Below are 13341 nucleotides of genomic sequence, written 5' to 3'. Positions count from 1 at the left end.
TAATACTAATTGCTCCAAACTGGCCAGGGAGAGTGTGGCTGACGGAGATATTCCAACTCCTGCACGATCAACCCTGGCCTCTCCCGTTGCATAGGGATCTCCTCTCGCAAGCGCGCGGAGAGATTTTTTACCCGGCACCGGACAGAGTAGCTCTCTGGGCCTGGCCCGTAAGAGGATAAATCTCAGCGTCGCTGGTTTGCCTCCTAGGGTGATTGAGACGATTCAGAATACAAGAGCAGCTTCCACGCACTCTGCATATGATAGAAAATAGAGTGTGTTTGAACTATGGTATGCTCAGAGACATATCCCCTTTCACTGTTCTGTGGCAGATGTGTTGTGCTTTTTGCAAGAACTTTTGGATAAGGGCAGGGCGTTTTCAACCGTTAAGGTTTATCTCGCCGCTGTTTCTGCATGCCATGTAGGGATTGACGGTAATACTATCGGTCATCACCCGCTTGTGTGCAGGTTTATGAAGGGGGCGTGGTGCCTGAGCACGTTCTCAAAGCCGCTGGTTCCGCCATGGGATCTGTCCGTGGTCCTGAGCGCGCTCTCTCAGCCTCCTTTTGAACCGATAGAGAGTATTGACTTAAAGCTCCTGTCGCTGAAGGTTGCTTTGTTGTTGGCTCTTTCTACCGCGAAGCGGGTTAGTGAACTTCATGCTTTGTCAGTTCATAACACCTGTATGCGGTTTGCTTTGGATTTTGTCGCGTGTGACTCTCAAGACTAATCCGGCATTTATCTCTAAGGTGAGCGAGTCAGCCTTCGCCTGCAGACAGGTGGATTTAATGGCTTTTCATCCGCCTTCTTTTTCCTCAGCGGAGGAGGAGCGACTTCACTGTCTGTGTCCTGTCCGTGCGTTACGTCACTATGTTGACAGGACGAAGGGATTGAGACGGAGTAATCAGCTGTTTGTTTCTTGGGCTGATTCCCGTGAGGGAAGTCCTGTTTCCCAGCAGCGCCTGTCCCATTGACTTGTGGAGGCTATTATAATGAGTTATAATAGCGTGGGTCTTAACCCTCCGGAAGGACTGAGGGCTCATAGTACCCGAGGCTTGGCCACTTCGTGGGCGCTTTTTAAGGGTATTTCGATTCAGGATATTTGTGCGGCAGCATGCTGGGCTTCGCCGCAAACTTTTGTCCGTTTTTATAGGCTGGATTTCACGGAGTCTTCGCTGGCTCATTCCATCCTGAGTGTGTAATATATATATTAAAATGTACATCCGAAATGTATCTATATAAATATATATATAGATACATTTTTGGACATGTGTACATGTATATGAAAGGGAATGACAACGGATGATGGAAACATCGTTGATCGGATGTTTGTCGTTTCTTTCACGTTTCCACTCTCTTCGGTGAGAGGGATTATCTCTTTTTATCACATTACTAAGTTGGTTGACACCTGCTTCGGACAGCATATCTGCAATACGGGAGTTGTCTATATCCCATAGTGAGATACCGAACGAATGTTTGAAAGAGAACTTTAGGTTACTTACGTAACCCCGGTTCTCTGATAACAGGAGTGAGGTATCTCACCACACTTCCCTCCTTGCAGTGCAGCGGTGTTTATAGGGAGGCGGGACTCCCACATCACTGTCGTGATTGGTCTGTCAGCCGACAGATGTGGTGTGATGGATGCTTCCAGGATTGGTCATGCCCGAGGCGATTCCCATAGTGAGATACCTCACTCATGTTATCAGAGAACCGGGGTTACGTTGAGAGTGCCCTCTAATGGCTATCAGATATTATAACATTAATGCAATGTTACCAATGTCACTATGACCATTATTAATTTAGGGGCTTCAGGAAAGTCTGCAAAGAAACAAAACTATACCACAGATTTAAAATACACTGTATAGAAAGATATACAAAACCAAGAACAAGACACTTCTTTGTATCATTGTCTGAATAATTTTTAGTAGATAATCTCACCTTTTTAAAGAAGTCTGTAGGCGAGGGCATGAGTTTTATGAGAGTCTCCTCACTGTTCACATAAGGCTACATAACCCCTACAGAGAGACTGCAGGAGTTCATGATTCCTGCCTCGATCTTGTCCAAAATCAGAACAGAAACAGAAACAGAAACGTCTCTGCTAAGGACTAAATAAGACAAAAGAAAAGAATAATCCAATATCCAACTAAATCAAACATGTACTCAAATTATGTATATAAAACAAACATTAAGGAGTTAAGACTTGACTGTAGACCAGGTTAAGGAAAAATATTAGACTTTGTTTAAACCAAAACCTGGAGTAAACGTTTTTACAAAACAAACCATATCTACTGTTCATTTTAAGAACATCAGGGCACTGAATTACCTTTTATAAATGAGAAAACTCAAATTCACAGCTAAACAATAAAGTTGTTTGAATTTTGTGCACACTAAATAAAACAGAAGATAATAACTGACCTTGTTTATACAAAACACAGATGTGACTGATTTTTCCTCATCTGTCAGACCAGGAAGTTTACAACTCCCTTTAAGTAGTGCAGAAACCCAGTTAGTAGATATAAATCATAACTGGCATCATGAACAGTTTCCAATGCACAAGCGATGAGGGATTGTGTTTTGTTGTGTTTGTGCTATGCAGCATCAATTCGATGTCTTTCAGCAGTTGTGGGTTGTGATGTGTCTGATGCAGTTCTCTTTGTTCTCGGGTTTGTTTTGGTGAAAGCGAGGGCAGAGATGTTCATGGCTTTATTTCCTGAGATGGGATTGTTGTGCCTCTGATTGGAGCTCTCCTGCTTGGAGTACAGGATTCCTGGAACATGAATGGCATGCCTGGGAGGAGCTGATCAACACATTTAGTAATAGCAAAGGGCACTCAACCTGATGCTGAAGGGTTCCCCTTCAGGAACTCGAGCTGCGTCGAAAGGCTATGGGAACGCCCCTGCGTGACCACGCTCTGAACCACGTGTGAAATCTAGCCAATAGGCAAGCCGTGACGTCATAGACAGGCGACGTCGCGTAAACCAGGAAGCTGCAAGATGGCTGTGCGGTGGTAGCGACATTAGCTTCTGCTCGTTCAGGTAAGCGCTTTGAGTGTGTTATCTGTGCAGTCATGAGCTTATATGCAGGCAAAATTCCGTCTGCCGATGTGTTGTTTGCTTAGCTTAGGAGCGTGCTTAGTCGGCTCTCGAGGGTATCGGTTGTTAGCATTTTAGCCGTGCGGCTATGCGCTCCCGGCTGCGAGGCGAGCTCCCGTTCCCCTGGGATTGCGCTTGTTTGGCGGTTCCTTCTCCGGTGCGTGTGACGCGGTGCTCCGTATTCTTCCTCCGAGGTGGGTGAATTTTCGGGGAGCGCTCTCCGAGGTGAGCGCTCTCTCTCGAGGCTTTGGCTCTCGATGGTATCGGCTGTTAGCTTTTAGCCGTGTGGCTATGCGCTCCCGGCTGCTAGCCGAGCTCCTGTTCCCCGGGGTGAGCGCTCGTTTGGTATCGGTTCTTCCCCCGGTGCGTTCGCGGTGCTCCGTATTCTTCCTCCGAGGTGGAATAGATTTCGGGAAATTAGGGGAAGCATGCCTGGCGGCTGCTTCTTCTCCCGGTGCGGGCGGCGCAGCATTACATGTCTCTCTCTCCGAGGAGGATGAGCTGGTGGATGCTGGCGAGCCTGCGGACTCCTCACAGCCTGTGCTGTATATGGAGCTCCTTGAGGTCGTGGCACGGGCCGGGTACGAGCTGGATTAGCTTGGCCGGTTGTGTGGCAGGAGCAGCGCGCACCAGTGAGCTGGTTGTGCATTTCCCGCACTGTGTCACAGCCTCAGCGCCTCCCCTGATCTGCACACCGAGGTGTCTGGGTCCTGGAAGGCCCGTGGACGCGCGTGCTTTTCCGATGTTCTTTCGCTGTGCGCGAATGTTTTTGGAGCTGCGTGGCGCGGCTACGGAACGTTGACGCTTGTGGTAGAGATGCTAGCTAGCTATCTCTCCCCGAGTGTTGCGTCTGTGACGGCTATCGGTTTGCCTACGAAGCGCCGCTTGGCTCTGGTGGGTAGCGCTTCGCGGCAGGTCAGGCTACAGGTTGCTTCCACACGATGAGTGTGTTGCAGGCATACCAGGCTGGCCTGCTATGGGGGATGATGCGAGCTTCCTTCTGAGCGTCATGGTGTCCCCTCCTGGCCTGACCTGGTGACGCTGTGGGTAAGGGCGATTGCTGGCGGGTTCAGGAGACCGCGGTGGCATTTCAGTGGTAGTTCCTCGCTGCTCCGATGGGGCTGCTCGGCAGCAGCCGCGCCCTGGTACGTCCAGGCACAGCGAGATAGCCCGGTGAGAGAGTGTTGCCACCCAACTCCGCGGGGAGGTCCTAGGGGCCCCTGGCGACTCTCTAGGCCGAGGAGGGCTGGACGGCCTGAGGGTCGTCCTCGCCTCTAGTGAACGGGCTGTGGTGCATAGGCCTGATGGCTTGCATCTTGGAGGGCGGTGCGCGCCTCATGCTACGGTGCTTGTCCCTCCCTGGCACCACCGGGAGGCCGGTCTGTCGGCCCTGCCACAGGGTGTTCAGGGCGCTGCCTCCCTCTAGCGGTTAACTCCCTTATTTCCGCCCGACAGTTCGTTGCGGATGAGAGTCATCCGCCGCCTCTCAGGGGGCTTCAACGGCCGCAGTACGCTGCTCCTGCCGTTCGGGTTCAGGGGGACTGTCTGTTAGCCCTGCCACGGGTTGTGTTCAGGGCGCAGCTTCTCCAGCGGTTTGCTCCCCGTATTCCGCCCGTATGATCGCTGCGGACGGGGGGTTCCGCCGCCTCTCAGGAGGTGTGGTCGGCTGCAGAGCACCGCTTCAGCCGCTCTGAGTGGGTCGGGGGCCAGCCCCGAGGAGTTGGTTCTCCCTGTGGAGACTTTCTGTCAGTCTGTAGGGCTGCCTGGAGTCTCTCGGGGGTCCTGCGTACTGTGGAGAAGGGCTGCGCGATTCGGTTCACATCTTCTCCTCCCCGGCTCGACGGGGTGTGTCCCGCCCTGGTGGGACCCGTGCAGGCTCTGGTCCTGGAACAGGAAGTGCGCACACTCCTGGGGAAAGGGGCCATCGAGGTGGTTCCCCCCCCCCTCAGTTTGCGAGTCAGGCTGCTACAGCCCGTGCTTCGTTGTTCCGAAGAAGGACGGTGGGTTGCATCCCATTCTGGATCTCCGCTACTTGAACCACTCACTTTTGAGGCTCGGGTTCAGGTTTCTCGTTTAGAGAGGTCGTGTCTCAGGTCGAATCCAAGGACTGATTTGTCATACGCTAGATCTGGAGGTTGCGTGCTCCCATGCAGCCGTCCTTCACCGCGCACGAGAGGTTCTTCCGTGCGGCCTAGCGCCCTTTCCCCGTGCCTTCACAGAGTGCATGAACGCAGCACTGACCCCGCTGCGGCTTCAGGGCATTCTGTATTATATCAGCGATTGGTTGATGGTGGCTCGTTAGAACACCTGGCGGTTTGGCATTGAGGTGCTGTTCCCGCCTGCATGAAGGTACTGGGGTTCGGACTGAGACGCCGGGTAGTGTGTACTTTTCCCAGCGCGGAGGGCCACTTTCTCGGCGTGGTGTGGGACTCGGCCAAGTTGCGGGCACGGTTGTCTCCCGCCCGGTTTGTAGTCATCCTCACTGCAGTCAGGAGGGTAGGGGCAGGCCGCCTAGTCACTGTGAGGCAGTTCCAGAGGCTGCTGGGTCTCATGTCGGCAGCGTCCGCATGTGGCCCCTCCAGTGGTGGCTCCGGGGCAGAAGGGTTCTCCCCCTGAGGGAGTCTGTATCATCGCATCAAGGTCTCACGGTGTGCCCTTTGAGCCTTGGTTGCATGGTAGAACCTTACGTTCTGTCCCGAGGCCCCGTTTTAGGGACTCCTTGTCGTCGCGTAACGCTAACGACGGACGCTTCCATCACGGGGTGGGGAGCGGTCATGAGTGGCTACTCCGCCCAGGGTCTGTGGAGCAGCCCGCGTCTCTTGTGGCACATAGGTTGCCGGGAGGTGCTGGCAGTGTTGTTGGGGTTACAACACTTCCTCCCAGTCCTTAGAGATCGCTATGTGTTGGTCCGCTCGGACAATACTGCGGTGGTCTCGTACATCGACCACCGGGGGGACCTCCGGTCTCGCCCTTGCGAGCAACGGGCGCAGGAGGTCCTCTTGTGGTCCCGGGACGAACTCCTCTCATTTAAAGCCGGTTACATCCCGGGACGGTTGGGTGTCTGAGCAGACGCCCTGTCGAGACAGTGGCTGCCGTGGGACGGTCTTAGCCGAGGCTACGCCTGTACGCCTTTCCCCCGATTGTGCTGCTCTCGGGAGTTCTGGGATAGGTTCGCCGGTAGGGAGTCTGTCTCCTCCGGGTAGCACCTTGTTGGCGGGCGGAACCCTGGTTCACCCCCGCCCGGTGTTGTGGAGACTGTGGCCCCTGAGGGGGCACGGTTTGTAGCGGCTGTTCTCTCTACCGAGGTAGTAGAGGCCCCTCTCCACTCCAGAGCTCCCTCCATGAGGAGGTCGTATGCCGCACGATGGCGACTGTTCGCGTCACGGTGTGGGCACCATGACTTGGACCCAGATGACTGCCCGGTCGGTTCAGTTCTGGTGTTTTTGCAGGTACAGTTTGCCGCAGGGTTAACCCCTTCGACCCTGAGGGTTTCCGTGTTCGCTGGGTAGGTCCCATTGGTGACACGTTTCCTTCGCGGCGCCCGGAGGCTGTGGCCTGGGACACGACTCGGAGTGCCTGTCTGGGACTTGGCAGTTGCCTCGTCCCACCTGGAGTTGCCCCCTGGCATGGCCGGAGTGTTCTTACACGAGGCCGGGTGCTCCCACACGATGTGTCGTGTTGCAGGCATTCTGCCCTCTTCTGTTATAGCCCCCGACCAGGGGTTACGAGACCCGGCTGTGTCCAGTGCGAGCACTGGGTGCTTATCTCCACAGGACGAGTCCTTGGAGGTGGTCGGTGCAGTTGTTCGGCTGCGAGTCCTGGTCCCCGCTCCGATCGCTTCCCATAGCGTTTCGACGCAGCTCGAGTTCCTGAAGGGGAACGTCTCAGGGTTACGAACGTAACCCTAGTTCCCCGAGGAACGAGACGCTGTGTCTCCGTGCCACACTCCCTGCATCCCTGCGGCGCTTACCTTCTCTCTTTGCAGAAGCTAATGTCGCTACCACCGCACAGCTATCTTGTAGCTTCCTGGTTTACGCGACGTCGCCTGTCTATGACGTCACGGCTTGCCTATTGGCTAGATTTCACACGTGGTTCAGAGCGTGGTCACGCAGGGGCGTTCCCATAGCGTTTCGACGCAGCGTCTCGTTCCCTCGGGGAACTAGGGTTATGTTCGTAACCTTGAGACGTTCCTCATGGGTCCTGCATACATATAAAATAAATAAATAAATAATAGAACAAAGCTGCATGTTTTATTTCTGCATAATGAATACAGCCTACAATCTGATCATTTCTGTACATGTTAAAGGTGTGTTGTGTAAAATAATTTACTAAATGAAATGAAAGGTGCTCAGATAACACTAATGACATTATATGTTTATTTAATAAAACCGTATCATGCAGTAATAATGTGCTTGTATCGTCTTACACACTGAAGACATAAACATCAACACTATAGATACCTTTAAGTGCCAGAAGCTGGTTTTCAACACTTTCATTCCTGTGGAAAAGAAATTCTTTATGGTTATGCATAACAATATGTTTATGGTTATGTAAAGAATCCATCATGCAATACTCTGTGTACCATGTTTCTATATAAATTATGTACTTGAATAAAGTACTGGGTTAAAAGTCACATGTATCATGTATGTATATTTAACATTTTATAAAGATATCATTAGAATGTTGATTCCAAAAACATTTATCTGAGAATATTTCTGGTCCTTTTCTCTCTCACAGATGTAAAATAGGCTCAGATTTTCCATCCACATGCATTCCACACAAGAATATTTTCCTCATCCGTGATCCTTCACGCAGTCTTTAATAAAACAACTTTTTACTGTCCACTTTTTCTTTCCTTTTTTATTTCTTGTAAACAAAGCTCAGTTAGCACGAGCTGGAAAGAGCTGCATTCCACTTCCTGCCAGGTGCGTTACAGTGCACGTCACGTCATGAGGTTGTTCACCATTTATGGTGAGATGTTCAGCTCTGCATAGATCACTTTCTAAATGTGTGAGAGATCAGTGGAAAGATTTTGGGCCCTGGAAAAAAGAATGTAAGGAAACAACACGCTGGGAACCGAACCTTAGACCCCACTGTAATGTAGAACACAGACACACTGTATGACATTAAATCAGTTCACATTTATTAACAACATCCCGACTTCCCAAGCCATGGCATAATGACACCAGACTCTTTCTCCAAATAATTATAGAGGATCCTCACATACACAAAGCTTCTGTGTCTAAACTGCAATTTGTACAACAGGTAAAATTCTTGGGGCATCTGGTATCAGAATAATGTAAAACTTTAAATAAAAAAAAAAAAAAAAAAGAGGCAGGCGGTGTCAAAATCTTTATTTATTTAAATAAAACTTTATATTAGAATTTAATATAAATAAAAAATGGATGAAACAACATGCACACTAAAGTACATGAAACGTTCGAATTTCACCATCTTCCTCTATTCCTGAATCATTTTCCATCTCTTCCAAGTTGCTTACACAAATCCTCGAAGCTGTCGATGTCAAAGACTGGTACAGAATCCAGAATCTCTGTGCTGTTGTGGGGGTCTTCAGTATGATTCTGGGCTCCAGACTGGTTAAAAAAGTCACAACCCTCATTTAACATGGAAAAGATGTCATCGTTCAGCCAAATAAGGATTCAGCCCTGGGGGGGGCCTCAGTGCTCACTGTGATGGGTTTGGAGATGCAAACTAACTGAAGTGTCCTGTCAGGAAGTCTATAGCATACAGACTTTTAATACATAGATGTAAACTATAATAAACTGATAATGCTGCACGGATCATAAATAAATAAACATTTTATTTATTTAAAAATATCTATACAAAAATTGAAATCTGATTTATTAATGTACAAAGTTTTAGAGATGAATCATGATTGTAAAACTTGTGGCTTATTCTGATGACAAAGGAAGCTGATTTGTGTAATGTATTTGATGATGGCTGGGGGAACGGGCTGTGTGCTGTTTTTCCTCTATGATTCCAAAGTCTTCAGAGCTGCTTCAGGGTTGCTGGGTGCCAGATCATGAGTGGCATAGATGACTGAGAGCTGCACTTCCCATGGCATACCTGCACACAACATCCAATACAAAATTAGGATCTGCTGAAACACAAAACTAAAAGTCTGAGAATAAAAATAAAGATTGATAAAATCATCTTTCTTTGATGCTTTAGAAATACCTTTCGAGAGTTGTTGTGTTACAAACTGATTAATGCTTTTTGCCAGAATTTGAAAAGACATTGGCAGGTTCTCCTTAAGTCCTAGTTTACAAATTCGCCCTGTTTGAGAAGGACAAAGACCATGAGTGAAAAGATGAAGAATCCAGAAATAATCTGAGATGATGCTCTAAAACAGGATTTACAGTAAATTTACCAAGTAGCCTGAAAACTGCTGCTACACAGACGTCTCGGAACGGTGTTCGGAACGGTGAACCCCCGACCTTCCAAACAGTAATCCAGAGCCTTCACCACTGAGCTACCACTTCCTGAAAAAAGACCCTCTCATGGTGAAATACTTACAGAAAAGTTACAGAATTCTCTCTGACTGTCTAAACACTGATCCTGGAAACTTAATTTATGCAAAATAAATATTTCCTCACAGAAACATCACCATATCAACAATTACCCAAATTTCCCCCTGTGAGATCTTATTGTATTAAAGATTACATATAAAAATGCCTCCTAAATATCAACTTTACAATATGTTGAAGATGTTTTGCATTTATTACCGTATAATATTGGTAATGGTCCAAGTCCAGCCCAGTTGTGTACACAGAAGATCCAGGCTGAAGATGTAGTTCCAGGTAGCAGGGCAGAGATCATAACCATACCAGCTGTTCTTCAAGTCAAGTCAAGTCAAGTTTATTTGTATAGCGCTTTTCACAACAGACATTGTCTCAAAGCAGCTTTACACAAATCAACAGTGATGGTGAATGGTGTGCATTTGTCCCTTGTTCTTCAGGAACCTCAGACCGCTGTCTTCCAGAAAAGACTTCAGGGTGCTGGTGATCATATTGTAGATGTTTCCTGGAGGCTTCTGGCAAAAAATACATCATTATTTAATACTCAGTGCAATAAAACACTGTTTAACTGACAGCATAGTTCAACATAAATGTACAAGGAATTTGTCCCACTAGATTACACTGATACTTGGAAATTAAAAGTAGATTAAGAAGGCAGTAAAATACATGAAAAGTCCAGTTGAAAAAAGATGCTTGATGACAGTTCTGTCCTACCAGTAATAAACATTGACACTGGGAGGAACACTAAAGATCAACAACTTACCTCATCCCAGCGCAGATAGTTGCTGAATAAGTAAAATATCTTTCCCTTTGCTTTCAGCTGGCTCACTACGTGAATCGATCGGCATAAAACACTTTCATGGGACAAAATACTTGGCCATGCTGTCACCATGACCATAATCACTTTGGGGGCTTCAAGAAAGTCTGCAAAGCAACAAAACAATAGGACGTAAATACAGTGTATAAAAAGAAATACATTGGATAAATAAAGTCAACACACCCTTATGAAATTGCAGGTTTTTTTAAATATAAGATGGAAATAACAACATTAATATAAATATGCAAGCCAGTGATTCAGTCAGTAACCAAATCCATGTGGGAAAACACCATACTGACAGTGAAGCATAGTGGGTTTAACATAATGCTTTGGGGCTGCTGGTCAAAACGCTGAAAGAAAGCTGAGGAATTTCAATTTCAACATGTCAATGCCCCAAAGCACACATTAAATTAAACAAAGACGTGGCTTCAGGAAAGGAGAATCAAAGTTCTGGAATGTTCCAGCCAGAGCCCAGACCTCAATTCGAGGTGTACACAGGAGAGCACCTTGCAATCTGAAGGAACTTTTTTTTTGCAAAGAAGAGTGGGATAAAATTCCCAAGTGTAGATTTGTTAGATCACACAATTTACTTCTCTGTACAAGTATCTAGATAATTTTTAGTAGATAAGTAATGAAATATCAGTATAAATCTCACCTTCTTTAAGGAGTCTGTAGGCGAGAGCATGTGATTTGTGAGAGTCTCCTCTCTGTTGACACACGCCTACATAAACCCTACAGAGAGACTGCAGGAGATCATGTCCCATAAACCCTCTCTCCACCTTGATCTTCTCCAAAATCACAGACAGAAACGTCTCTGCTAAGGACTAAATAAGACGGAAGAAAATTATTATTTGATATATATACAGCTAGACCAGGTTTAGGAAAACGACTAGATATTGTATAAACCAAAAACTAGAGTCAGAATTTGCCAGGACCAGTGAATTATGGATCGACTTCATAAATTGTGAAAATATAAATCCAGAGCTAAAGAATAAAGTGTTTAAATCGCATGCACACTAAATCAAACAGAAGATAAGAACTGACCTCGTTTACACAAAACTCAGAAATGACATGTTTCTCTTCATCTCTCAGAACAGGAAGTTCACTAGTTCCTGTGAGAAGTGCATGGATCCTGTCTGTAGGTAAAACATCAGAACAGGACTTTTGTAGTGTTTCTAATGCACTGTAGAGGAGAGATTGTGTTGTGTGTGTTGTGTTTACAGGATCAGCTGAAGCAGCATCAAGTCGAGGCTTTTGAGCTTTCCTGGGTGGTGACATGTCTGATCCAGTTCTCTTTGCTGTGGGCTTTGGGTCTGTATGAATATAAAATAAAACATGTACAATAAAATAAACAATAAAACAAAGCTGCGTGTTTGATTTCTGCATAATGAATATAACTTTCAATCTGATTATCTGATCATTTGAGGAAAATGTACAAATAGCTTTAGCACATGTTTATATAAATCTGTATCTCCTCTAGAAAATAGTTTATAACATGTCACATCTAAATACCTTTGTCAGCTTCCTGCTCGTTCTCAGTCTGCATGGAGGAGCACTTTTTCTCTGTAATGACAAACAATTTATTACAGTCAAAGCAAATACCTTCTACATCAACATCTACAGAAACTCAGAGAGATTTCAGTGTTACCTTTGTTCAACTCATTTCCCTGTTTGAAGAGTTTTTCCTGTTGAGGTTTAAAAACAAAAATAACATTTAGTTTTATTTAGTCACAATTCTCACTTCAGTTCAATGACGTCTGCGTCTGTAATCAAAAGAAAGTACCTCGATTAAGCAGATGCTTTTCTCAAAGAAACTGATTGTGTACTTCAGGACTCGGATTTCCAGATTTTGTCTGGTGTTCACTTCTGTAAAATAATTTACAAAATGAAATGAAAAGGTGCTCAGATCACATTATCACATTATATGCTCATTAAATACAACTAAATCATGCAGTAATAATCAACTTGTACTTTCTTACACACCTTTAAGTTCCAAAAGCTGTTTTTCAACACTGTCATTTCTGTAGGAAAGAAGAAAATAATTTAAATAGAATATATTATTATATTATTATATTATTATATTAAAGCTGCAATTTTTTTTTCCCATTGAAAATGAAACAAAATAATTGTTATAGTTAGTGTTACACTGTTACTAAAATTATTATTATTATTATGAACACATTATTAGATATTAGTTTCATTATAAGCATTTGGATTAAAAAAAGGAAAAAATGAAGTAAACAAACAATTCCCTAGGGTTATATATGTGTAGCATACAATTACAGAATACCTAAAGAATCTAGAGCGACAATTATCTCATTTAAACATTTGAGAAGTTGAGGGCCTCGCTCAAGGGCCCATCGATGCAAAATTTGAACTCACGGCCTTCTGATTAGACTTCCGACTATTTTAACTACTGTGCTACCCCTTCCTTCATTCTCTGTGTACGATGTTTACTATAAAATGATGTGTGTTACAATAAGCGCTTCGAGCCAATCAGAATAGAGAATTCAACTGAGTTTTGGGCTAAAATATAAACAGCAAAAAAAACAAAAAAAAAAAAAACAAACAAAAAAAACCCCTACTTGTGAGTTCTGGTATTCTGCATCTTCAGAGTCTTCAAAGGCTGAAGCTCGGACTGGCTTGTGCGTGTCTTTTCCATTTCTGTAGATCTTTTCTAGTTTTTACTTCGAGTTTGATGAATCTGGAAAAACAGAAAACATTTTCAATCACAAATCCTCCAGTATTTTCATTTTTTATAACGATCACCTGTACGCTCATGCTCAGTGTTTCTAACGTGTAGGTTTTTCTGAGAAGGGGGCGTGGTGTTGTTGAGGGGGCGTGGCGCACGCGCTCAGCTCCTGAAAGACGTTTTGCCGGTTCAGTTTTTATGAAT

The 13341-nt window shown here is 45.9% G+C and overlaps 1 protein-coding gene across 1 annotated transcript; it reads right to left on the bottom strand.

The window, feature by feature from the left end:
• Positions 1 to 9373: 9373 nt before the first annotated feature.
• On the bottom strand, positions 9374 to 13107 carry LOC124384918 (little elongation complex subunit 1-like). The gene is made up of 10 exons (XM_046847907.1): positions 13031 to 13107; positions 12429 to 12466; positions 12229 to 12311; positions 12094 to 12130; positions 11958 to 12008; positions 11490 to 11758; positions 11101 to 11269; positions 10392 to 10552; positions 10049 to 10143; positions 9374 to 9386 (listed from the first exon to the last, which is right to left on the bottom strand). Exons 1-10 carry the CDS (start codon positions 13105 to 13107, stop codon positions 9374 to 9376), a joined length of 993 nt encoding a protein of 330 aa, XP_046703863.1.
• Positions 13108 to 13341: the final 234 nt, after the last annotated feature.

This window comes from Silurus meridionalis, chromosome 4 (assembly GCF_014805685.1).
Source record: "Silurus meridionalis isolate SWU-2019-XX chromosome 4, ASM1480568v1, whole genome shotgun sequence".
In the NCBI taxonomy this organism is placed as follows: Eukaryota; Metazoa; Chordata; class Actinopteri; order Siluriformes; family Siluridae; genus Silurus; species Silurus meridionalis.
Note: the sequence above shows the minus strand (reverse complement) of the source record. Positions and strands in the feature narration are given on the sequence as shown.

What these genes read in the sequence shown, in the direction of transcription:
- LOC124384918 (XM_046847907.1), bottom strand. Translation starts at nt 13,107, where the DNA reads ATGGAAAAGACACGCACAAGCCAGTCCGAGCTTCAGCCTTTGAAGACT. An exon ending in AAAGCATCTGCTTAATCGAG is followed by an intron (nt 12,131 to 12,228) that starts GTACTTTCTTTT and finishes AAACCTCAACAG; the next exon opens with GAAAAACTCTTCAAACAGGG. An exon ending in CGAGCAGGAAGCTGACAAAG is followed by an intron (nt 11,759 to 11,957) that starts GTATTTAGATGT and finishes ATATTCATACAG; the next exon opens with ACCCAAAGCCCACAGCAAAG.